The 25,368-nt window shown below is 44.7% G+C and overlaps 1 protein-coding gene across 2 annotated transcripts in view; it reads right to left on the bottom strand.

The window, feature by feature from the left end:
• The window catches only part of epha8 (EPH receptor A8), a 262,547-nt gene that overhangs the window by 52,128 nt on the left and 185,051 nt on the right, over positions 1 to 25,368 (bottom strand). The window contains exons 5-12 of one of the 2 annotated variants that reach the window (XM_033047998.1): positions 24,031 to 24,366; positions 21,229 to 21,353; positions 9,883 to 10,045; positions 8,364 to 8,460; positions 5,943 to 6,010; positions 4,587 to 4,712; positions 3,975 to 4,160; positions 692 to 753 (exon numbers count right to left, since the gene is read on the bottom strand). In XM_033047998.1, coding sequence (XP_032903889.1) covers positions 692 to 753; positions 3,975 to 4,160; positions 4,587 to 4,712; positions 5,943 to 6,010; positions 8,364 to 8,460; positions 9,883 to 10,045; positions 21,229 to 21,353; positions 24,031 to 24,366 — 1,163 coding nt within the window. The remainder of the gene's footprint in view (positions 1 to 691; positions 754 to 3,974; positions 4,161 to 4,586; positions 4,713 to 5,942; positions 6,011 to 8,363; positions 8,461 to 9,882; positions 10,046 to 21,228; positions 21,354 to 24,030; positions 24,367 to 25,368) is intronic. The other variant, XM_033047999.1, reaches the window with a different exon arrangement.

Below are 25,368 nucleotides of genomic sequence, written 5' to 3'. Positions count from 1 at the left end.
TGCCGGTAATAGATAGATTTAGTTTTAAAATAAAATTTGAGTCACTCTCTGAACCGTGTGCATAACTCCTGATCCACAGTCACATTATAAATGGCAGTGTTTGTAAAATCTAATTTAGAACAAAAGATTTAAGCATGACCGCTATGAAATATAGCCCTACTTCACTTGAGTGCTTCATTGAATAAACTCAGTGAAGAAGTAAACTTACTTACACGGAGGAGAGAAATCTGAAAAATAATTGAATCAGTCAGGAAATTGATTTTCTACTCATTTTGAATATTATCATTACTTTTAATTTAGCTCCAAAGTGCAAGAATCTCTGAAGCTATCTAACTCAAATATTCAACAGAGTAATCAATGCAAACAAGTGCCTAGAATTTATATTTTCTAAGGTTTAGTTTAGTTTAGAGATACGTCACGGAAACAGGCCCTTCGGTCCACCAGGTCCGCACTGACCAGCGATCCCCGCACACTAACCCAATTTTACATTTATACCAAGCCAATTAAACTACAAACCCGTTTGTCTTTGGAGTGTGGGAGAAAACCGAAGATCTCTGAGAAAACCCACGCAGGTCGGGGTGAGAAGGTACAAACTCTGTACAGACAAGCACCCGTAGTTAGGATGGCACCCAGGTCTCTGGTGCTGTAAGTGGTTTAATGTTCTGCTGTGTTTAAAGTGCAATAAGCTTACCCTCAAAAATGAATCCAAGGACCCATTCTCCATGTAGTCTGTAACAATCATCACTGGTTTGTCTGCAAATGAGATTGCCGCAAAGTAAAACAAGGGTTTGCATCAGACTAGACATAGACTTATTCTACAGACAGTGGTGACACATCATTCAGAATAAACAGAAAATAAAAACCAAGGATGTTGGAAATACTCAGAATCAATTCGTCTTTTTTCCCCAGTAAACACAAAGAGCTGCAGTAACTCAACGGGTTAGGCAGCATCTCGGGAGGGAATGGGCAGGTGACATTTTGGGTCTTTAGCCTTTAGAGATACAGTGAGGAAACAGGCCCTTCTGTCCACCGAGTCTACGCTGTACACTAGCACTATCCTACACACGAGGGAAAATGTACAATTTTACGAAAGCCAATAATCCTATTTGGAATTTTGGAGAGTTGTGTGTTTTTGGAGTGTGTGGGGGGAAAACAAGCACCGAGAGAAACCCCATGTGGTCACAGGGAGAACGTACAAACTCCGTATAGACAGCACCCATAGTTGGGATCGATCCGGGGACTCTGGCACTGTATGGCACCAACTCAACCGCTGTGGCACTGGCCGTTCCTAAGACTGTCCATTCCCTCCGTAGATTCTGCCTGACCTGCTGAGATATTCCAGCACTTTGTGTTTTACTCAAGATTCTTGGATTTTTGTGCCCATTTTCCCTTCTCTTTCTTGCTTCATCTCCTATTACCAGATGAAAGCCAGGCCTCGTGGCCAGATATCTGGATTACTGGGTGAGAATGGGTTGCAGCACTGTGTTTGCTGAAGCTGGTTGAGATTGGGAATGATACGGCGAGCAAATTTGATCGCATATGAAAAAGCGATAAGGAAGAAATTTCCACATCGTTGGGCACCAATCCGATTATCTTCCATCATTAAGTGGGAACTGTGGCACGGTGCCGCAGTGGTAGAGTTGCTGCCTTACAGCGCCAGTGACTCACGTTCGATCCTGATTACGGGTGCTGCCTGTGTGGAGTTTGCACGTTCTCCCTGTGAGTTTTCTCTGGGACCTCCAGTTTCCTCCCACATTCCAAAGACGTACAGGTTTGTAGGTTAATTGGCTTGGTATAATTGTAAATTGTCCCTATTGTGTGTAGGGTAGTGTTAATGTGCAGGGATCGCTGGTCGGCAAGGACTCAGTGGGCCGAAGAGCCTGTTTCCGCGCTGTATCTCTAAACTAAAACTAAACTAAACTTGATCATTATCAAAATGTGAACTCTTGAAACTAGGGTGGTCACGTCAGCCACTGTATGGACTGCTTGCTGCTAAATGGAACTCCAATCTCGACAATCTATGATGTTATGGCATTCACGTGCAGACATGGAACTGGAGCCTTGCCATTCATTCATTAATCCATTCATTCATTTCACCAGAAAACACTCTGCAATGTATTCACAAACAATGAACAAGTTTGCAATCTCCCACACTGGATATATCACCCAAACCCATGGACCTCAACATAATCCCACTTTAGATGGCGTATTTCATTTGTACTTTGACAAATTGACCCATTATGCATTCAACCCAGACCCTTTGGTTTTGAATAATGGAGATATGTTGGTCCGAGTACATAACTTTGATCAGTTCTTGTGAATTAAATGAAGGGAACAGTTCCCAGGAAATGAACGAGTGATGAGATCACAGTCAACGAAAGCACATCAATAGAATCTCATTAATAACTGATATTCCGTGCGTCAATAACAAATGTTATTTCACGGAGAGAAAATATGCCACTTTATTTCCAATTAAGTGCATGACTGCTTCCTGTGTGGAGGATGATGGATCTAGAGCAAAGTATTCTAGATTGGGTCAAGGAATCCTGAAGGAATCAAAGGATATGGGGGAAAAAGCAGGAACGGGGTACTGATTTTGGATGATCAGCCATGATCAAATTGAATGACGGTGCTGGCTCGAAGGGCCGAATGGCCTACTCCTGCACCTATTTTTTATGTTTCTATGTTTCTACGTAAGATTCACACAGCAGCTTCAACCCCTGGAAACGTGACTGCCAACAGACAGATTCACAAACGAGATGAATTAGGCTGAACTGGCTTGCGGACAAATATTTTTCAGTTTTTAATTGCAAGAAGCAAGTGTGTGCGAGATTGATGATCTACTTTTTTTGTGAGGTACTCAGAGCGTTATGTTGCTGTAAAGGGCAAACGGACTAAAATGCACCATACATCACAGAATCTCAAGTCATTGCCTTTTGATTTCACAAGCTTACTGCAAGCACATTTGCTTTTCCATTATTACATTATAAGCTCCCCTCGTCCTAGTTCTGACACGTAGGTGCTATCACGTTTTATAAACAATTGGACAGGTACATGTGTAGGAAGGAACTGCAGATGCAGGTTTAAACTGAAGATGGACACAAAATGTTGGAGCAACTCAGCAGGTCAGGAAGCATCTCTGGAGAGATGGAATGGGTGACGTTTTGGGTTGAGACTGGTGTACTAAAGCAAAGCAAGGATTTCATTGTCCTATCAGGGACACATGACAATAAACTCTCTTGAAACTCTTGAAACTCTTCAGACTGACCAAATTTAATTTAGTTTAGTTTAGAAATACAGCATGGAAACAGGCCCTTCGACCCACCGAGTCCATGCCGACCATCGATCGCCCGTTCACACAAGTTCAATATTATCCCACTTTTCCGCTCTCTACTCTCATGGGACGACAGATGGCACAATGGGCTAAGTGTTCGACTGGCGACCGGAAGGTAGCCGGTTCGAATCCCGCTTGGAGTGCATACTGTCGTTGTGTCCTTGGGCAAGACACTTCACCCACCTTTGCCTGTGTGTGAATGTGTGTGAATGTGTGTGAGTGATTGGTGGTGGTCGGAGGGGCCGTAGGCGCAGATTGGCAGCCATGCTTCCATCAGTCTGCCCCAGGGCAGCTGTGGCTACAGAAGTAGCTTACCACCACCGAGTGTGACTGAGGAGTGAATGAATAATGCGATGTAAAGCGCCTTGAGTATTAGAAAGGCGCTATATAAATCCCATCCATTATTATTATTATTATTACACACTAGGGGCAATCTACAGAGATCAATTAATGTACAAACCCACTCGGGACGTGGGAGGAAACTGGAGCAACGTACTGCTTTGGTGTAACATAGAAACAGCTCCGAGGAAACTCCATGCCGATTAAGTTATTTCCAAGAAAACAGATATTACAGTCACATATCTTCAATGTTAAGAAGAGTAATTGCTCTCCGTGAAATTACTACCACTTCAGTACTCACTTCGTGTAACAACTCCCTCCAGACGGATGATGTTGGGATGGTCAAATTGCCCCATGATGCTGGCCTCACTCAGGAAGTCGCGCCTCTGCTTCTCGGAGTATCCCACTTTGAGAGTTTTCAAAGCCACGGGGATCTCTCGTTTGGCCGGCAACTTCAGACGACCGTAACATACTTCACCAAATTCACCTGGACAACAGTAATGGGACAAAAGCAAAGGTTCAGGTCCAGTTTAGTCTTTTGTCACGTGTACCGAGGTACAGTGAAAAGCGTTTTGTTGCATGTAAACCAGTCAGCAGAAGGACAACACATGATTACAATCAATCCATTTACAGTGTATAGATAGATGATGAGGGAATAACATTTAGTGCAAGGTAAAGCCAGCAAAGTCCAGTCAAGGATAGTCGGAGGGTTCAAGTGTGACATGTTGCGCTTGGGGAACAATATTGGCTTGATGTTCAGTTCTACTGAAGTCAATGGACGTGAATATTAAGAAAGTGACACAAATGTCCCTAAACATCAGAATAAAGGACATTCATGGCCCCGCCTGAATAAATAAACACTTCTGCAATAATGATATTCATTGCTGAAAGGAAAACAAAATTAGCTTCTTACCTGAGCCAATCACTTTCTCGATCTTTATTCGTGATGCCTCTATTTCTCGGGCAAATTCTCGAACGGCTTGGCCTGGGTCTTCGTAGGTGTGAGGGTCAACATAAATCTTTGGGTCTGGGAATCTGACTGTCAAAGCAAAGGCAGAACAGTTTTTGTGACACTATTTCAAGCATTTGGGTGAGACGTGAATGTCATGTTTGGATTGAGTATCAGAATATCTTCCACAGGCTGAACAGGTTCTCCATCTCATTGAATGGAAAATTGAATAAAGATGGTTGGGTACTTGACATTCAGTTAAACTCTGCAAGAAGAATGACCTGGATAGAAAATCATTAGAGCTAAAGCGAAATGAAAGTGTACACAGTCTATAAAGAGCAGCATAATATACAACATGTTGCACCTCACAGATCACTAATTGGGATGAAGAGACTAGTTTGAGAACAGCTACTCTTAGAAGGATGTACAGGATACAAAGCAGGAGCAGAACACTGTGGTTTACTGGGCATCAAAGGACACGAGGGGAAGGCAGGAGAATGGGGTTGAGAGGGACGAATTTTGGAGACATGAACTTGCAAAGGTCGATTGGGAGAAGGTCTGTTTACAGGTCAGGACAGGCTGGCAAGTGGATGGCGTTCACAAGTGAGATAACAAGCGCACAGTGGCAGAATGGTCCTTTTAAGGGCAAGGCAGGCAAGTTTAGCTACCCTTGTCGATGAAAGATGCTGATGCTCTGGACAGCTAAAAGCTGCTGTAACGTCACATTTGAACAGTCCAGATCAAGCAAGTCCCTTTGCAGGTGTAAATGTAGAAGGACACTTAAGAAGACAATCTGGAGGGCAAAAAGAAATGGAGCTGACAGGCAAGGTAAAGGAAGAACCCAAGAGGTGTGGAAGATCATGAGGGGCATGGATAAAGTGAATACTCACAGTCTTTTCCCATGTCGAGGATTCTAGAACTAAAGGATATCGATTTAAGGTGCGAAGAGTGAGATTTAAGAAGGACCTCAGGAGCAACTTTTTCACTCAGAGGTTAGTCTGTATCTGGAATGAACTGCCAGAAGAATCTATAGAATCGTATATAATCACAACTTTTAAAACACACTTGGACAGATGAATGGACAGGAAGAGGTGAGACAGCTCTGTGCCAAATTGAGGCAAATGAGATTGGCCTAGAATGCCAACTTGTTTGGCATGGACAAGGTGGCTGAAGGGCCTGTTTCTGTGCTGTACTACTCTATAGGGTGGCCAAGGGGCCATGTTTCCGTGCTGTACAGCTCAAAAACTCTACATGAAAACATTTGATTCTCCGTGAACTATTTCAGCTTGTCAATACATTACATTTTACTCCTGGACTTACGGTGTCCATTTTGGTAATACATCTTTTCCTCATCGGGATCCTGGAATGCTTTACTGTACCCACACCTTCTGCAAGAAAACAAAAAATCCATATTACTGAAGCCAGAGGGACCCCCAGTCAGATCTGTAACATAGCGCAGAGGATTATGATTCTCATTTGCTCTGAGGCTGTGCTAATGTCTGAACCAGAGATTAATATGCCACTAGCTTAATAACTTTTTGTAAAAGTTTTCTTAGAAGTCAGATCCATGGCTTCTAATAGAGTGTCTGCATTGTTACATACAGGACAGAAGAGATTACTGGACATGATAGAACCTGTCAAATGAGAATTTCATAAAATGTCTTTCTCTTTCCACAGATGTCACCTAATCCACTGAGTGTTTCCTGTTTTTATTTCATATTTCCAGCACCTGTGTTTTTTCTTCTGATTTTCACTTACATGGTCACTCCCCTCAGCGCTTGCTCTGTTCAGCAAAATAATGTCCAATATTTGCTCAATTCTGTGTCAGTCAATTGAGAGCAGAATAGAACGATATTCAAACAAAACAAACATGTGATTTATTGGAATGGAAACTGAGAGAGGGTTGGAAATACTCAACAGGTCAGGTATAATGTGTGGAGAGAGAAACAGAGTCAACTAAGCATTCAAGGCTTCAAGTGCTGGAGTATCTTAGCGGGTCAGGCAGTATCTCTGGAGAACATGGATAGTTGACATTTCAGGTTGGGACCCTTCTTCAGACTGATTGTGGTGGAGGGAGGGAGGAAGGGTGAGAGATGGAAGCGAGGTGGGGGGGCGGGACAAACTGAACATTGAACATTCAGTTCAGATAAAAAGTCATTTGACTTGAAACGTTAACTGAGTTTCTCGCTCCAAAGATGCTGCCTGACTTGCAGTGTATATCGAGAACTCTCACAACAACACAAGAAACTCGGAGCAGGAGCAGACCACTTGCCATTCAATATGATCCTGACTGATCTATGTTGGACTTAGCTCTGCATCTGTTGGGTTGGACCTGAACTGTGTAGAGGGATTTGCTAGAGCTACTGAGAAGGGTTTAAACCAGTCTGTCCGGTTGGTGGGACCCAAAGCAGTCGTGAAGCAGGTGAGAAGGTTGAGGCAAATGCAGATGTTAAAGAGACCATGTTTATAATCTGTACAGAGTTTGTACTTTCTCCCCGTGACCTGCGTGGGTTTTCTCCAAGATCTTCAGTTTCCTCCCACACTCCAACGACGTACAGGTTTGTAGGTTAATTGGCTTGGTAAATGTAATAATTGTCCCTAGTGGGTAGGATAGTGTTAATATGTGGGGATCGCTTGTTGGCGCGGACCTGGTGGGCCGAAGGGCTTGTTTCCATGCTGTATCTCTAAACTAATCGAGGGGACAGGCAAGAGCATGGCAGGGAGGAAAGGAAGACTAATGGCTAAAATTGCATGTATTTCAAAGCACGAGGCCTGGCAGATAAGGCAGATGAAATCAAGGCACGGGTATGAACATGGGACTTGGATACTACAGTTACTACAGAAGCCTGGCTGAGGGAGGGACATGACTGGCAGCTCTGGGTACAAATGCTATATTTTTTAGTTAGGGAGGACATCTTGGCCTCTTCTCTCTCCCAAATTTCTTTCCTCCCCCCTTACAAAAGGTCTGAAGAAGGGTCCCGACCCAAAACATTACCCATCCAAGTTCTCCAGAGATGCTGCCTGAACCACTGAGTTAGTCCAGCACTTTGTGTCCTTTTCCCATATTCAACATGTCCAACCAGCAGAATAACAATCAGCAAAGACAATAGGAGTACTCCAGCCAGTACGGCAAGAACACTGGTCAATCTTTATCTGCAGTTCCTTGTTCCTACATCAAAATGCATATAGTCTGGTCTCACAGCTGAGTCCAGTTCGGGGCGCTGAGAAAGAACATGCCAAGGCAGTGGTGGAACTTGGGCTGTTCAGCTCAGAGGGGTTGGGTGGTAATCCTGGGAACTGATAGAAAACCATCAAAGGTATGCACCAGATTGCCATGGAATTTAACGTTTAGATAATACAAGATAGAATCAAACCAGAAAAGGGTAACTCTCAATAGGGAAGGCCTTTCACATCAGAGTGCGACCATCCTTTGGATTGAATTATAGATGGGTTTGTTTTACTAATCATTAAATACAATGAAGAGAGACCATGAAGAGAGAATAGAAGATAAATTAAATACGATGAAGAAAGAAGGATGGTTCGAGGTGAATGATCCTGAACACGGGCCGAATGGCCTTCTCCATTGTGCCAACCAGGCAATGGATATGTTCTAAATGGAATAACAAGCCTTTCTCAGAAAGACCCGGGTTGGCATTGCGCTGAGGACGTCTGCGAATAATAAATAAAATGATGGCGGAGCCATGGGTCGCGACATTTATTACGTTATGTCCCCACATTTACCTTTTCTTGCAGATAAACATTGCAAGGAGAATGATAAGCCCCATCACCAAAGCAAAGCATATCCAGATTATTGTGGTGGTGTCATATCGAAGGGAGACTAAAGGAGAGAGACAAAACAGTTGTTAAAATGACATTAGTCACACTGCAAAATTGGGCAGCAATTAAACAAATGAAAAATCTGATATTTTCATTTAAGAGCCAATGTTGAGCATACAGTATGTGATGCCGATTTCTAGTCATGCAATTGATTTTCCAATGATTGCCAAAGAGGTCAATTTTAATCAAAAAGTACAATTGAACAGCCATCTGAATTTTAAAGAGGGCTAAATAGTCTCAGAGTAGTTGTGCCAGACTTTGGGCAAATATTGTATTGCAGTCGAGCGTTGAAATGATTGCCCTTTGATTAAGATGGTGACTTTGAATGTGTACACTATAACCCACACTCAACAAGAGCAGCAAAGGCAATGCATCAACATGTGGCCTGTTGAGCCATTCACATACATCACAGAGCATAATCTGTGCATCACCTGGGGAGGGCAACTCGCAAATTCCCCACAAAACAGTCATTCATCAAAGAAGCAGTGCCAAGAATGGTTATAAATCTTAACTCACAAGACAGGACTGAGGAAGGCAATTCATATCAGAGAATGGAGGTTCTACGTATGAGGGGCATGTGGTGTGGGTTCCAGCAATGTTGGGGCAGATTGCTGGGATGGAGATGTTGACATATGAAGGGCGGACACACATACTCAACGGGCAGGATGAGAGGTGAATCTGTGGGTGGATGCTGGTCAACCCAGCTGTGGTTTAGTCCAAAGATAGACACAAAATTCTGGAGTAACTAGGCGGGTCAGGCAGCGTCTCAGGAAAAAAATGGATAGGAGAATCGCAGACCGAAGAAGAGTCTTGACCCAAAATGTCACCCATTCCTCCTCTCCAGAGATACTACCTGTCCTGCTGAGTTACTCCAGTGCCTATGTTCGGTGACATTTTGGGTCGGGACCTTTCTTCGGAATTATGTAGCACAGATTGGTTTAGCCCAGCCTCGTGCTGGGGTGAAGGGGTTCATCGTTGAGATGGCGCAGGTCATATGGACATGGCCAGAAAAAAACAGAACCGGGGGGGGGGTGGGGGGAAGAGGCGAGGAGAACAAAGGAGGACCCGGCGTGGAGGAACAGCCGTGAGGAGGGGCGGGGGAAGAACAAAGGAGGATACCTCGGGTATGCAAAACAAAGAATTTCACTGTGACTTGTCACATTTGACGATGAAGTATTCATTCATTCATTCATTCATTCATTCATTCATTCATTCATTCATTCATTCATTCATTCGTTCATTCATTCATTCGTTCATTCATTCGTTCATTCGTTCATTCATTCATTCATTCATTCATTCATTCATTCATTCATTCATTCATTCATTCATTCAAGTCTATCCCCCAACACTGCTCTAACGCTCCACTTGTCATCTCCAACAAAGGTGTGACAGATGCACGGTATGGGGCCAACATGCCACCTACCTATTTTCCCAGTTTCAATCTCTACAGTCTGACTGAAACGGCCGCACCCAGCTGATGTTCGCGCTCGCACCTGAAATACATAACGGGTTCCAGGTTTCAGGTTGGAGACAGTCACACTTGTCCCCCTGGCTTTCAGTGTGGAGTAACTCTGCTGTTCCTTACCCTGTGGGACAGTAAAAAATACTCCATTTGAGGAGCAGCTTTCGGTAAACCATATCGCAAGACACTGAATGCAAAACATAAGAGATAAAAATCACGAATAGGCCTTACAGTTCTGGTCGGACCAGGTTCCATTTAATTTTATCACATGACCATTCGCAGTAACACCGCCCCCCCACCTCCCCCTCCCCCCATCGTTTCCTCCTCCCCCTCCCCCGCCTCCATCTCCCAAGAGGCTTCCTTCTTTGGTAGAGTAAAGCCTTCGTCAGTTCTCGGCACCACCATGCTCACAGTCCACAACACTAACACTTGAAAGGTCACTCCATCCTACGCATGGGTTTTGCACGTGGAGTGGCTATGTTAGCTTTTACTTCCTATCTGTTTCCTGCAAGAACGGAACTCACGGTCAAAACATGGAGGGGACGGGGGACACAATTTTTTGGCGGCCGGGCGCGCATGCGCACACTCACACACGCGTGCGAGGCTTCGGAGGCTCAATCCAGCGCTAAATGCAGCTCAACTGCCTGTCTCACCTGGTTAACCAACAGCCCTGTCTGGACTGACGGGATACCAGCGCTGTTTCTCCGCGCTGGCCATATTTCTCGCAAGCCCAGGCAGGTTAACCTGGCGGGGATGTCGCCCACCTCTCAAAACATGGGGGGGATGTGTCCCCTCTGGCCCCCCCGGGTTTTCCGCCCCTGGTTTCCTGTGATGCTGGCCGGACAAAGGACTATGTTTCACAGGTTGTTCACGGGGTACATTTGGAAGAATAATCTGAATTCTGCAGAAGTCCAGGGCAAGATTAAAGTGACACGAGAAGTTTTTTTACTTTACTCCAGCAGGTAGTAATGGTCAGGAATATACTGCCAGGAGATAGGTTCAGAGAAAGGAAGCTGGATTAACTCAACGGACCATGAAGAGATGCAGCACAGTTTTCAACCTATTGATTCCACACTGAGCATTGAGACCTAATTTTTACACTAATGTTACACTGTGGCGCTGCACATCTGCCAGCATAATTCCACTCTGCATTTGGTCAAACCAACATTCAACACACGATTCTTAAACGCAACGTTCTCAGAGGGCTTTCTGTCTGAGAAAGACTTGTCAAAAGCTCTCGAATAACTGGAAAGCCTCATTTTAAATAAAGTGCAAGAGATTTCAAGAACTCATCCAAAGCAACTTCTCAAAATGGCCAAGCTGAATTATCTAAGATAGACACAAAATGCTGAAGTAACTCAGCGGGACAGGCAGCATCTCTGGAGGGAAGGAAGGGGTGACGTTTTGGGTCAAGACCCTTCTTCAGACTGATCCTATCTTCGATTTAAACCAGCATCTGCTTTTCCTTCGTACACCAGCTGAATTATCTTCTCTTTAAAATCACTCACATTTTGGGTTTCTGTACATTTTGCACTCGCGTCAGGCAGCAGGATATCTGTTCAGTGTCATTGGTGTCAGCATCAGGTCTTCCATGGAGACAGACTGTGGACAGCTGTATTTTTGTTTGGTCTCCAGTGTGCATGTGTTATGGTTTAGTGAATACTTTACTGACACTTAACAATAAATGCATTAAAATAAACCGCAACTAAAAATCAATTCCAGCAAAATGAGCGATGTTCTCACCAAATGGAGCCTTATGGCAACACATGAGCGCAGGTGGACTGCACCACAGCAAGGCAACCCCATCTAGCTGAACTTAAAATTTAAATAAATATATATTTTAAATAATCAACAACGAGTGTAAATATTTTCAATGGAAAGCTTTCCCTGTGGAACGGAATGTCTCAGGACAGTTTAATATTGCATCTGCCTTCGGACAGTATCATTGATGTATCTACATCTTGCATTGCATTCTCCTTCAATCATCGCTCCCCTGTAACAACAACATTTAAAGCAGGCCTTGACATGGTGTTGTTGTATAAATGTGCAAGTCATTGCCAGAGGAGAATGGCTTGAGAGAGACTCTGTTCAGAAGTGAATTGTTCGAATTTATATTGATCAGCATGAGTTCAGTTGGATGAAATAAAAATAGACAAAAGGCTAGTTGGGCTTCATGTAATTTGTCACGGCGGGTTTAATTGAATGGCACAATGGTGATTGTGAAGGCTGAAAATTGTACGTTAACGCATAATACGTTCGTAAGTTCTAGGAGCAGAATTAGGCCATTTGGCCCGCCAAGTCTACTCTGCCATTCAGTCATGGCTGATCTATCCCTCTCAACCCCATTCTCCTGCCTTCTCCCCATAACCCCCAAACTAATCAAGAATCTGTCAATCACCTCCTCAAAAATATCCATTGACTTGGCCTCCATTGTCATCTGTGGCAATGAATTCCACAGATTCTGACCTTCCATCAGCATCATACTGCAGTCAGCGGAAGCAAGCAAACTTCCAACAGTGCTGTCAACTGATTCCTGATTGAGGTAGATTTCATGTAAACTAGTTGACAAGATCCGTTGAAAGGAACTGCAGATGCTGGTTCATACTGAAGAAGGACACAAAATACTGGAGCAACTCAGCGGGTCTGGCTGCATCTCTGGAGGAAAGGGTTCGGCGAAGTTTCAGGTCGGAAGCCCTCTTCAGAATGAAAAATAGAGAAGGCCACGCATCCTTGTACCCCGGTCGTTAGCACATCTTCCCCAGCCAACAATGGGCCATTATGGACTCTGCCCTTCCTGAGGTCATCTGTTGCTGGCTCTGTTTTGCTCTGGCCGTCTCTATCTTTCAGCCTGAAGAAGGGTTCCGACCCGAAACGTCACCTACTCCTCTTCTCCAAAGATGCTGCCTGACCCACTGAGTTACACCGGCTTTTTGCGTCTATCTTTTAAATTAGCGGACAGTCTGAATGATATTATGGAAGCATGGGGCCACGTGGGACGCACAGGGAGACTGAGGTGAAATTTATCAGTGAGTGAAGAATTTCATAACCCCTTATAATACAAATAGCACACAAAGCAATATTACTTTCATCTCTGTATGAAATACAAGTCACAGTACTTTGACAAGCAACGTTCACGGTTTGCAAGTAATTTTTCTGTTGTTTATATTTCTGTCAAGCTGATGTATAATAAAATTATTGAGGTGTAATGCAGGTGCCCAATCCAATCCTATCAGTTTCCTGTTCAGTGAGTGTGATTGAAGTTATCCTCGATGTCGCTGAACAGGGTCAGTCTGTGTGGCATCTCCGTGTTGTGTGTTTTATTGGTTTAATATCCAACAGGTCACTCTGTCAATTTGTAGCCTGGAGCTCAGTCCCAACAGTGGTCACACCTCCAGTGCCAGCAGCGGGGAACTTATCCAACTGGGCCATTGCTGAAGTGCAGGGCAGGAGGCCTTAACTGCGAGGGAATGAGACGCGATGAGTGAGGGAACACAGGAGACGATCGCTGGATCTGCGAGTCTTGTCAGAGTGACGCTTGGAGGTTTGGAGCCGGCAACAGCCTCGTCTCTCTGGTCCTTGCACTTCTCCTCAACTAAATCTTTCCAATTCAGGTCTGAGCTTCTCTCCGGGAATAAAAATACGCCTTAAAAACAAACTGACTCTACTCTGGAGTCCTGCGTAAGTTATTGCGAGGACACAAAGTGTGGCAGTAAGCGGCATAGTCAGCGTGGTGCGATCCTGACTATGGGTGCTGGCTGTACGGAGTTTGTATGTTCTCCCTGTGACCGCGTGGGTTTTCCTCGGGTACTCTGGTTTCCTCTGGGACTCCAAAGATTTGGCTTCGCAAAAATTAACCCTAGTCCCTGGTGTGTAGGGGGATCGCTGGTCAGCGCTGACTCGGTGGGCCAAAGGGTCTGTTTCCGTGCTGTATCTCTAAACTAAACTAAACTAAACTCAGCGGGTCAGGCAGTATCTCTGGCAGCATCTATAATGGAGAGGTGATGTTTCGGGTCCGACCTGAAACTTTGCCTATCCATGTCCTCCAGAGATGCTGCGTGATAGGCTGAGTTACTCCAGCACTTTGTGTCTTTTTGTGTAAGCTAGCATCTGCGGTTCCTTGTTTCTATGTTATTGGGAGCCATGCTTGCATTAACTTTATTTAAGGTCTTACAAAACGATTATGGCAGTAAGTTCTCGATAAATGGGCTCTCGTTATCGCCCGCCTTGGGTGGGAGATTGCAACCTTCACGTGGTCCACCCTGTTTCGACTAATGCAATCAACCCCGACGTGCACAAACAAATAGATCAAATAGAACAAGTTGACCTACAACTTTAGGCTGTGCGCGCCATACGCAAGAAGGAGGTCGCCCGCCTAGCAAGAGAAACGCCCTCTGTTCGGGATCCGCATATTTGTGCAACGGAAATCTGGGCCACAGCTCTGACTCGGTGCCTTCTGCGTCAATGGTGAGCGGCTGGAAGTTTATCCTGTGTCTGAATAATCTTATGTTGCCTCCTAAGGTTGTTAATTGCACAATTCGACAGTCTGATAGAAAGGCTATTAATTACGACTGACCAGATGGTTTGAGTGTAAAGCTGAGGGCACCCTTGAGGCAGAGAGGAGATTCTGACTGTATTTTCCACGGTGTTTTGGTGGACCAGATTGTGCGATTCGTTTTAACGTGCGGAATGATCTATCACAACAAAATGGGATTTGATTGCTCCTTTCCATTTCTACATTTTAAGAGAATTCTCTAACGCAGCTTGCCACAATGAAGGATAAATAGAGAATAGAACGCTTCAGGGCAGGGGAAAAACCTAAATCAATTTTATCAACAAAGCTCACTGACCCCGTCTCTGCTCAATCTCACAATATCGTCATGGGGAATTTTATCATCTGCTCAGGTGAATATGGGAGGGTTTTAAACTCTGAAGTACTAACTTACTTATGACCAATCCGAAGACCATTCAACCCATCAGACTCATGCCAGCTCACAGCAGTGTAATCCTGTCAGTCCCATTCCCCTCTCCTTGTTTCCATCTAGCCCTGCAAATTATCACTCTCATCTTTGAGCAATAGATCGGGTAGATGCACAAAGTCTCTTGCCCAGAGTAGGGGAATCGAGGACCAGATGACATAGGTTCAAGGTGAAGGTACAAAGATATAATAGGAATCTGTGGGGTAACTTTTTCACGAAAAGGGTGGTGGGAAAATGGGACAAGCTGCCAGAGGAGGTAGTTGAGGCTGGGACTATCCCAACGTTTAAGAAACAGTTATACAAGTACATGGATAGGACAGATTTGGAGGGATATGGACCAAGCACAGGCAGGTGGGACTAATGTAGCTAGGACATGTTGGCCGGCGTGGGCAAATTGGGTCCAGAGAACCGAGTTCATTCCCGACTACCGCTGCTGTCTGTACGGAGTTTGTATCTTCTCCCTGTGACCGGGAGGGTTTTCTCCAGGTGCTCTGGTTTCCTCCCGCACTCCAAAGATGTACAGGTTTGCACCATAATTGGCTACTGTAAGATTGTAACTTTCGCTCGTGTGTCGGTAGTGCTAATGTACGCGGTGAAGCTGGTCAGCACGGACTCGGTGGGGCCGAAGGGCCTGCTTCCACGCAGTGTCTCTAAAGTAAGCTAAACTATAAAGGCTAAGGGAACCCAACAACCGAACAACAAAAAGCAACTGCCAGCATCAATGACCCAACTAATCAAACGGAGTGATTGATTCCCTGACCTTTCTTCACTCCTTTGGTGATGATCTTCAGTACGGTACATGGATTGTGTAGCATAAACACAGGTCATTCAGCACCAGGGGTGCCTGTGTCTGTTCAAAAGTTATAGGAGTAGAATTATATAATTTGGCCCATCGAGTCTACTCCGCCATTCAATCATGGCTGATCTCTGCCTCCTTATCTCATTTTCCTGCCTTCTCCCCATAATTTTGATACCCGTTCTAATCAAGAATTTGTCTATCTCTGCCTTAAAATGATCCACTGACTTGGCCTCCGCAGCCCTCTGTGGCAATGAGTTCCACAGATGAACTACCCTCCGACTAAAGAGGTTCCTCCTCATCTCCTTTCTAAAAGAGCGCCCTTTAATTCTGAGGCCATGACCTCTGAAATTACACTCTCCCACCAGTGGAAACATCCTTTCCACATCCACTCTATCCATGCCTTTCATTATTCTGTAAGTTTCAATGAGGTCCCCCCTCAACCTTCTAAACTCCAGCAGGTAGAGGCCCAGTGCTGTCAAGCTCTCATCACATGCTAACCCACTCATTCCTGGAATCATTTTTGCAAAGCTCCTCTGGACCCTCCCCAGAGCCAGCACATCCTTCCTCAGATATGGGGCCCAAATCAGTGTCTGTGTCTGTGTCAGTGTCTGTGTCTGTGTCAGTGTCAGTGTCTGTGGCTGTGTCAGTGTCTGTGTCTGTGTCTGTGTCAGTGTCAGTGTCTGTGTCTGTGTCAGTGTCAGTGTCTGTGTCTGTGTCTGTGTCAGTGTCAGTGTCTGTGGCTGTGTCAGTGTCAGTGTCTGTGTCAGTGTCAGTGTCAGTGTCAGTGTCTGTGTCAGTGTCAGTGTCAGTGTCTGTGTCTGTGTCTGTGTCAGTGTCAGTGTCTGTGTCAGTGTCTGTGTCAGTGTCAGTGTCAGTGTCTGTGTCTGTGTCAGTGTCAGTGTCTGTGTCTGTGTCAGTGTCTGTGTCTGTGTCTGTGTCTGTGTCTGCGTCAGTGTCCTTGGTTATTGTGGGACTCTCCTCCCACCTTGTGCCATTTCAACCATGCATTGTAATTGATAATTCACAACCAATTTATTTGATTGAAAAAAAAAAAGACTTCTCTTTCAAGAAAGAAAAATATTCCTTTCCTATTCTAAATGGGATTTGACTTAGTTGGAGGATGCTCTAGGAGCATCCCTGCACTGCATCTGATCAATGCAACCCATGCAGTACTCAGTGTTATTTTTTGATCCAGCAATTAATTTGTGACAATATTTTTGCAGTGCCACAATCCACAGACTTTGGAGCACGGTTTGTTAGAGTGAGTGCAACCTAAGATTACCACATTTGTTATTGTTACTCTCTTGTCATTTCCGTCTCCCACAATACATGAGCAAGATTTCAAATCAATACATCTTATACAGTGATGCATAGAGTGTGCCATTAGATACAGTGTGTTGGCATCTGTAAGGTGAATCAAGGGCTTTCTAGGTGTAAAAGTGCAATTCCAATATCTCCTGAGTCACAGAATGTGGCAACATGCAGGCAATAGAGGTGCAATTTTTCTCCAACATCACAAAGATGTGCTGTAGGTAAATTGGCCATAGTGACTTACCCCTTAATGCACGTGAGTGGCAAATGAATCAAAGAGGTGTTGATGGCCAGGTGAAAGTGCACAATTACATGGAATGAGGTGCGATGAGATGGATCAGATTGAACAGTCAGTCAATCAATCAGTTTTATTTGTCATGGACCCAAATAGGTTAAAATGTGTCCTTCTGCTTTGTAAAGTGTAAGAAGTTAAGTTGGCTGCTGTTAGTAAGGCCATGCTTACTGAGATCTGCTATAGTCTCAAATCCAATCCAAATTCAAAACAAGCAAAGGACAACTAACAGATACAATTATGAAAGGCATGGATATGGTAGACAGTCAGAACCTTTATACTTGGGGAGAAATGTCAAAGACTAGAGAGCATAATTTTAAGGTAATAGGGGGATAGTTTAAAGAAGATGTGGAGGGCGGGTGCCTGGAATGCGCTGCCAGGGATAGTGGTAAAAGTAGATATGACACTGGCCTTTAAGAGGCTTTTAGACAGCCACATGGATATAGAGGGAATGAGGGAAATGCATTATAAGCAGGCAGAGCAGATTAACCTGGCAACCTATTTGGGCCTATTGTGGGCCAAAGGGCCTGTTTCGGTATTGTATTGTTATATGTACTTTGCTAATTGTTTTCAAGGTTGACCGTGACGAAACATATTACGTGGCGGTTTTAATTTAGTTTAGTTTAGAGATACAGCGTGGAATCGGGCCCTTTGCCCCACCGAGTCCGCACCGACCAGCGATCCCTGCACATTAGCACTATCCTACACACTCTTGGGACAATTTACAATTATACCTTGCCAATTAACCTACAAACCTGTACGTCTGTGGAGTGTGGGAGGAAACTGAAGGTCGCAGAGAAAAGTCACGCAGGTCATGGGGAGAACGTACAAACACCGTACAGACAAGCGCCCGTAATCAGGGTCGAACCCGGGTCTCTGGCGTTGCTAGGCGGCAACTCTACCACTGCGCCACCGTGCCGCCCAGACTAACCTGGGAAATATTTGAAGTCTAATTTATGTTTTTTTATTGTTTGGCTGATGCTGCTGCTGCAACCGAGGTTTTCATTGTATCTGTGCCTCACCACACTTGTGCATATGACACTAAACTCACTCGCCTTGACTGTTTCAAGACTTTCTCTGCATTTTAGCAAATGAAAATCCCTGAGGATTCTTACTCCAGTGGAGTCGAGGTCATTTCCTTCTTACTGTCAGGAGTGTTATTGATTGAGAAAACACATACATTTCCAACAAATGCAGTTTTCCTGTGGAGGAGGTTCCAGTTGTCTGCCTGACCACAGCATCACACTCTGCAGCATGTTTATGTAGCCATAAACACTTCTGTTTTACATCTGCAGCTGCAATTCCTTCCTTCATTACTTTGTCTTACAGAGACGGATCGATCTTCATCTAGATTCCGCATGGCAATTTGGCTGAAATATTCCCCTCTTGAAGGCATCATTTTAGAGGCTGTTTGATTCTTGATCAATCTTGTTGCATTTATATTGCATCTTTAATATCCCAAGGCTTCGCAGAAATAACCATCAAACTAAATTTGACTGAGCCGCACATTAGGAAAGGTGATCAAAAAATAGTGATTGGCCACAGATGCCTAATAAACAGGGAGAGAGGCAGAGATTTGAGGTGAGGTGGGAAGACACTGTCAGTGTTAGAGTGATAAGGGTTGGCATGGTGGCACAGCGTTGCTGCCCTACAGCGCCAGAGACCCGGGTTCGATCCTGACTATGCGTACTGTCTATACGGAGTTTGTACGTTCTCCCCGTGGCCGCATGGATTCTATCTGGGTGCTCCAGTTTCCTCCCACACGCCAAAGATGTACACGTTTGCAGGTTCATTGGTTTCGGTAAAAATTGAAAATTGGCCCTAGTGTGTAGGGTAGTGTTAATGTCCGGGGATTGCTGGTCAGCAATGACTCAGTGGGCCAAAGGGCCTGTTTCCATGCTGTATCTCTAAACTAAAGTAAAATAAGATTGAGATGGTGAATTGGAAAATAGGGTGTGCAAAGTAAAGCTGGGAGGGATTACCAAAGTAAAGAGGGGCAGGTAAAGGAGAGATTAGAAAACAAAGACGGGGAATTTTAAAAGGAGCTGTTCCCGAACGAGAGGTAAAATAGATCTGAGATCGGAGGTGTGTTGGTCTCTCCATCTCTTTCCCTTTCTCCCCATCCCTCCACCACCCAAGTTGTACCAGCTTCAAAGTTGTCTTTGTTGGGTCTCATTGTCCGGACTGATTCTCACCTGGGCCACAGCCTGTTTCCTTTATCATCTTTACTTTGGGGTTGGGGTTGGGGTTGGGGACTTGACATTGTGCCTTCCCCCACAGTGGTAACCATTGTGGGGGGATGATTTTCTGTCTCTACGTAATCCTGTTAGTCTTTGTCCAAGATGGCTGCCGTGGAGGGAGAGTGGATGCTGGCGCGCTTTGGCTGCCACTGCTCTCTCTTCACATTGTGTTTTTGATTTTCTGTTTTTGGACTGAATTCTGTTTTTAGTTTGTGTCTCTGTGATGTCTTTATTATTTATTTTACTCTGATTATATGTTTATATTCCTGTTAATCTATGTAAGGTGTCCTTGAGATGTCTGAAAGGCGCCCAACAAATAAAATTAATTATTATTATTATTATATCTTTCATTCATTTGTTCTATATCTCTACATCACCGTCTAAATCTCTCATTTCCCCTATCCCCCGACTCTCAGCCTGAAGAAGGGTCTCGACCCGAAACATCACCTATTCCTTTTCTAGAGATGCTTCTGCCTGACCCGCTGAGTTACTCCAGCTTTTGTGTGTCTATCTTCGGTGTGTTGGGACAACGGGGCCTGATTTTGGTTCAGGTACATGAGCAGGAGTAGCTTTTATGGAGAGTGTACGATGGGAGCGTAGAGAGCCCAGGGCTGGGGATCTCCCCCTTACAACTGTACACGGGGGGTCTCCACCTCATTGTCAGTTCACCCATTTCCAGACCTGCTTTTACAGTGGATATTTAACACAACACCATCCACTGGAAATCAAGCAGGCAGGTAATTAAAAGTAACATGATACACATGGATTCTGTACAGAACGTATAATCTGTGGGCTATCAATCAGCAGTGTGGAACTTCTCTCTTCCCACTCATTTTGTTCAAACACAAGCAGGTTCTGAAGAGGATGCAGCTGATCATTGTAAACCACAGGTTTGATCTCTCACTGAATGGTGTACGTACATCATACATGCCAAGAACATAATCACCATTCTGTACACATTATTCTTACTCCCTTGTGCATGCTATTAGTGGCCTCCCACCAAATATCAATAAGTCATTCAGCACCCTTTTCTGAACCACACCCAGAATGGTCACACCCTCTACACCAGAGTAGATGGCTTGACCATCTTTGACCTGAAAGTGAAAGTTAACAAGTTATTAGAAATGAACAGCGGCGTGTACATTTTAAGATAATAATCAATAGTTCTGTGATTGCCGAGCAATCCTGGAGTAACACGCATACGACAGTGTAAAGGATTCCTTTATTCGTAACTGTCACTGTATGTCATGTTGTTACTTGTGGGCGGAGCAACAAGGCAAATTCCTTGTATGTGAATACTTGGCCAATAAACTTACTTACTTACTTACTTATACTGCTTGTGTGGGAAGGATCTGCAGGTGCTGGTTTAAACCAAAGATAGACACAAAAAGCTGGAGTTACCCAGCAAGTCAGGTAGCATCTCTGGAGAGAAGCAATAGGTGACGTTTCGGGTCGAGACTGAAGTTTCGGGTCTGAAGAAGGGTCTCGACCTGAAACATCACCCAGTCCTTCTCTCCAGAGATGCTGCCTGTCCTGCTGAGTTACTCCAGCTTTTTGTGTCTATCTTCCCTTTATACTGCTTCCTTGTTCTGCATTCTGTTACATCAGTCCAACACAGTCATCGCTTCATCCACTTTCTAAGACACACAGTAATACCTCGTTTAATCGGCACAGAAGGAAAGGATTTACCTTCTCAAAGTACTTGATCTCATACTCCAGTATAATGCCATTGGGGTGATCAGGTTCATGCCACATCAAGGTCACGCTGTTCTGACTGGCGTTTTCCTGCTTGACAACCAAGATCTGTGATGGGGCTAGAGAAATGCACACATACACGGGTGGGCATAAAACATGAGGGTTAGACTGCAACGTGCAGCACTAGTGATATAGTAGCTACTTTTTTTTTTTAAAGAGTCAATAATGCACAAGAAATACATTGGATCAAAATACACATACAGCAGTGTTCAACCCAAAAAACAGCACAGGACTGCAATCCTATCAATGCATCTCAACAATTCCAAGATCCAAGACACACTTATCTTGGGAACAGGAATAAGTGAAATAAAGAGTAGATTTAAGGAACTACAGATGTTATTTTACATAAAAACACTGTAGTAACTTAGCGGGTCAGTCAACAACTCTGGAGAACATGGACAGGTGACGTTTGCGGGTCAGGATTGAGGAAGGCCCCTGTCCTGAAACCTCACCTATCCATGTTCTCCAGAGATGCTGCCTGACACACTGAGTTCCTCCAGCACTTTGTGTCTTTGTGGGTGATGTAAAGACGAGTTTAGCCCAGCACCATGCTAACTCATGGGCAAACACAGCAATACTGTCACAAGGCAACTTGCAAGTAGGTCTTCAGTAAACGTAACATGAGTCATTTACACCAGCTGAACCCTCGTTCACCAATAGTCAAACCATAGTGAATGTGGAGTGATGTCTAGCACACTGGGGACCTGGTGGGGGTCCCATGTGTTGGAGATATTGGGTTAGAACCTCTCTATTCACTGAGTGAATCTTTTTGGGCCGAGCTGGGCTCTGCCGGGAATGGTACTTTAAGGGAAGTCAATGCTGGTTTTGGCTGACTTCATCTTCTAAGCCACACCTGGCAACAAAAGGGCAGATGTGTTAAATACATCACCGGCTGCTCTGTCAGCAGTAGAGGCTGCCTGGTCTGGAAGCTACACAGGAAATAAACCTGGTAAACTGTGGTTTATCACAGAAAAACAAAACTAAGCTTGCAGCAAAGAGACTTAACTGCCGTATACATAATAAACCGAAGATATAAAAATAATAATTACTGCACACTTCTGACACAGACGTCAACAACAGCATATTTTAGCAGCAATTAGAATTTCTCATGTGGTATTTCTCAAAGCAGCCTGTGTTTAGTTTGGAGATACAGTGCGGAAACAGGCCCTTTGGCCCACCGAGTCCGCGCCGACCAGCAATCTCCGCATATTAACACAATCCTACACACACACTAGGGACAATTTACATTTTTATATCAAGCCAATTAACCTACAAACCTGTACCTCTTTGGGGTGCGGGAGGAAACCATAGATCTCTGATAGTCAGGATCAACTCTGCCATTGCGCCACCTGTGCTTTAAGATGGGGCACTGCTGCTGTTTAATCATGATAGTTCATCCATTGCTGTGACATGGCACACTCATGGGACCAACAGCTGACATGGAACAAATGTGACCACTAGTCCAAAATGTGGATTTGACCAACGGAGTAGCTGTGACACTTTTTAATGCTTAATAACCATTTGGTTTAAATGATGCTATCAGGGTTTCAGCAATGTAACATTGGACAATGTTTAGTTTAGTTGAGAGATACAACATGCAACCAGGTCCACACTGCCCACTGATCACTCACACACTAGTTCTATGACCTACACTCTAGGGGCAATTTTACAGAAGTCAATTGACCTACAAACCTGCAAGCCTTGGGAAAGTGGGAGGAAACTGGGTCACCCGGAGATAACCCACGGGGTCACAGGGAGAACGGAAAAACTCCACACGGAGAGCACCCATAGTCAGAATCGAACCTGGGTCTCCAGCGCTCTGAGGCAGCAGCTTTATTGCTACACCACTGTGCCACAACAATGGCCATTGCAAGCTAGAGTGGGGCACATCAAATTAAACTGAAGTTATTGAGGGTCAGATGGAAAGTATTCCTTTGGTTGGTATTGGACTTCACACCAAAGGAAGATGGTTGTGATTGTTAAATTGTGATCCGAGCTCTGGGATACAGGTCTGGAGTTACAGGCTCAAGTGGTGATGGTTTATGTTAATAGTAGACAGTGGTAGCCATGACCCCCAAGCAGCCCCCCTTTTAAGGAAGCCTGGAATGGGAAGGAGAAGAATGGGAGTTAAATACTCAAGTCAATAAGGCAAAAGGCAAAGTTCTGGAGGAACTCAGTGGGTCAGTCAGCACCTATGGATGGAAATGGGCAGATGACATTTTGGGTCAGAACTATTCTTTAGACAAAAAGAGTAAGGGGAGAAAGATGAAAATGAGTTTGGGGGTGGGGTAAATTATGGCCACATATAGGTGGTGAGGAGACGAAATGTGTAGGAAGGAACTGTAGATGCTGGTTTCAACCGAAGATAGACACAAAAAGCTGGAGTAACTCAGCAGGACACATAGCATCTCTAGACAGAAGGAATGGGTGATGTTTCTGTTGTAAGTGATAGTAGAATTAGGCCATTCGGCACCATCAAGTCTACCCTGCCATTTAATCATGGCTGATCTGTCTTTCCCTCTCAACCATATTGCCCTGCCTTCTCCCCATAACCCCTGATACCCGTACCATTCAAGACTAATCATGTCCTGCAGACCCGTATGCAAAAAATGTATTTCACTGTGCCTGCTACATGTGACAATAAACCATGGAACCATTGAGTTGATCTTCAGTGAGTCCAATATACCACACCAAACATTTCATGAGATAATGTTGCATGAAACTTATCTTTCATACCTGCCTGGTTAGTGGTGACATTAAGCGAAATGAACTGCCGTGGCTCGAAGCTGAGGTCAGAGACGCCATTCACTGCCTCGACCTGCAGTGTATAGTTGGTGTGGGCCAAGAGGTTGACTATATTGATGGCGGGCTCCGTCAACCCCATCTGCTTCGGGCTGAACCTTATCCGATTTCCACACGCTTCGCACTGACTCGACTCCCATGCGCACTTCCTGCAGAGGACGTTGTATCGGATGTCAAACCTTCCTCCGCTGTTGGTGGGTCGGATCCACTCCAAATATACTGAGGTCCCATTCACACTGGACAGAGCACTCACTGGAGCAGAAGGTGGTCCTGGTACATCAGGGGAATTAATGAAAGACATTGAGTGTCAAAGCACCATTGACATGCCACAAGGAGACTCACACAAAAAAACACAACAGCGTCTAACGTTATTGAAAACTCAGAAGAAAGATTTTCCATTCATCCTTTTCCTTGGTTCATGTTCCTTTTCGAGAGAGATCAGCAGAAAACATCCCAGCACAAATGTTAAATTCAAAACCTGCCCTCTACTGCACTCTACACCATTAACTGGGATCCAACTAGCATTCAACTACTCGCTTCCAATTTGAATCTTCCAGAAAGCACATTCAACTTGTTATCCAGCTCTCCAAGGGGGATGAAATGACTTGCAAAACAGCAGGGAAGAGAAAACTCCGCAGCTTCTCTCCAGCTCATAGGCAATTGAGTGAAATGGCTCGATGTGACCGTTTAATCCTGGCATTAGGCCCTCCAGTCCTAACTGGATTGCAGCGGTAACAATCATCCAAAGGCTGAAAAAGTATGGCTAATATTTGCACAGTGAAGACTGAGGGTTACCACCCAGCCAAGTTAGCTGACAGGGAGCTAAAGGTTTAGGAGGTTGCACACGAAGATGTAGGGTGGCATGGTGGTGTAGCGGTAGAGTTGCTGCCTTACAGCGCTTGCAGCGCCGGAGACCCGGGTTCGATCCCGACTGCGGGTGCTTGTCATGTACGGATTTTGTACGTTCTCCCAGAGATCTTTGGTTTCCTCCCACACTCCAAAGGCATACAGGTATGCAGGTAAATTGGCTTTGGTAAGTGTAAACATTTTCCCCAGTGTGTGTAGGATAGTGTTAATGGGCAGGGATCGCTGGTCGGCGCGGACTCGGTGGGCCGAAGGGCCTGTTTCCGCACTGTATCTCTAAAAATAAAACTAATCTCTGGGATAGCTTCTCAATTGTTTTCGATAACCCGTGTAATAAGCAATTCAAACAGCAATGGGACTTTTATTGATCCATCTCTTGTGGTGTAAATGGAGCGGGGAGGTGATGCT

This window comes from Amblyraja radiata, chromosome 31, assembly GCF_010909765.2.
Source record: "Amblyraja radiata isolate CabotCenter1 chromosome 31, sAmbRad1.1.pri, whole genome shotgun sequence".
In the NCBI taxonomy this organism is placed as follows: Eukaryota; Metazoa; Chordata; class Chondrichthyes; order Rajiformes; family Rajidae; genus Amblyraja; species Amblyraja radiata.
Note: the sequence above shows the minus strand (reverse complement) of the source record. Positions and strands in the feature narration are given on the sequence as shown.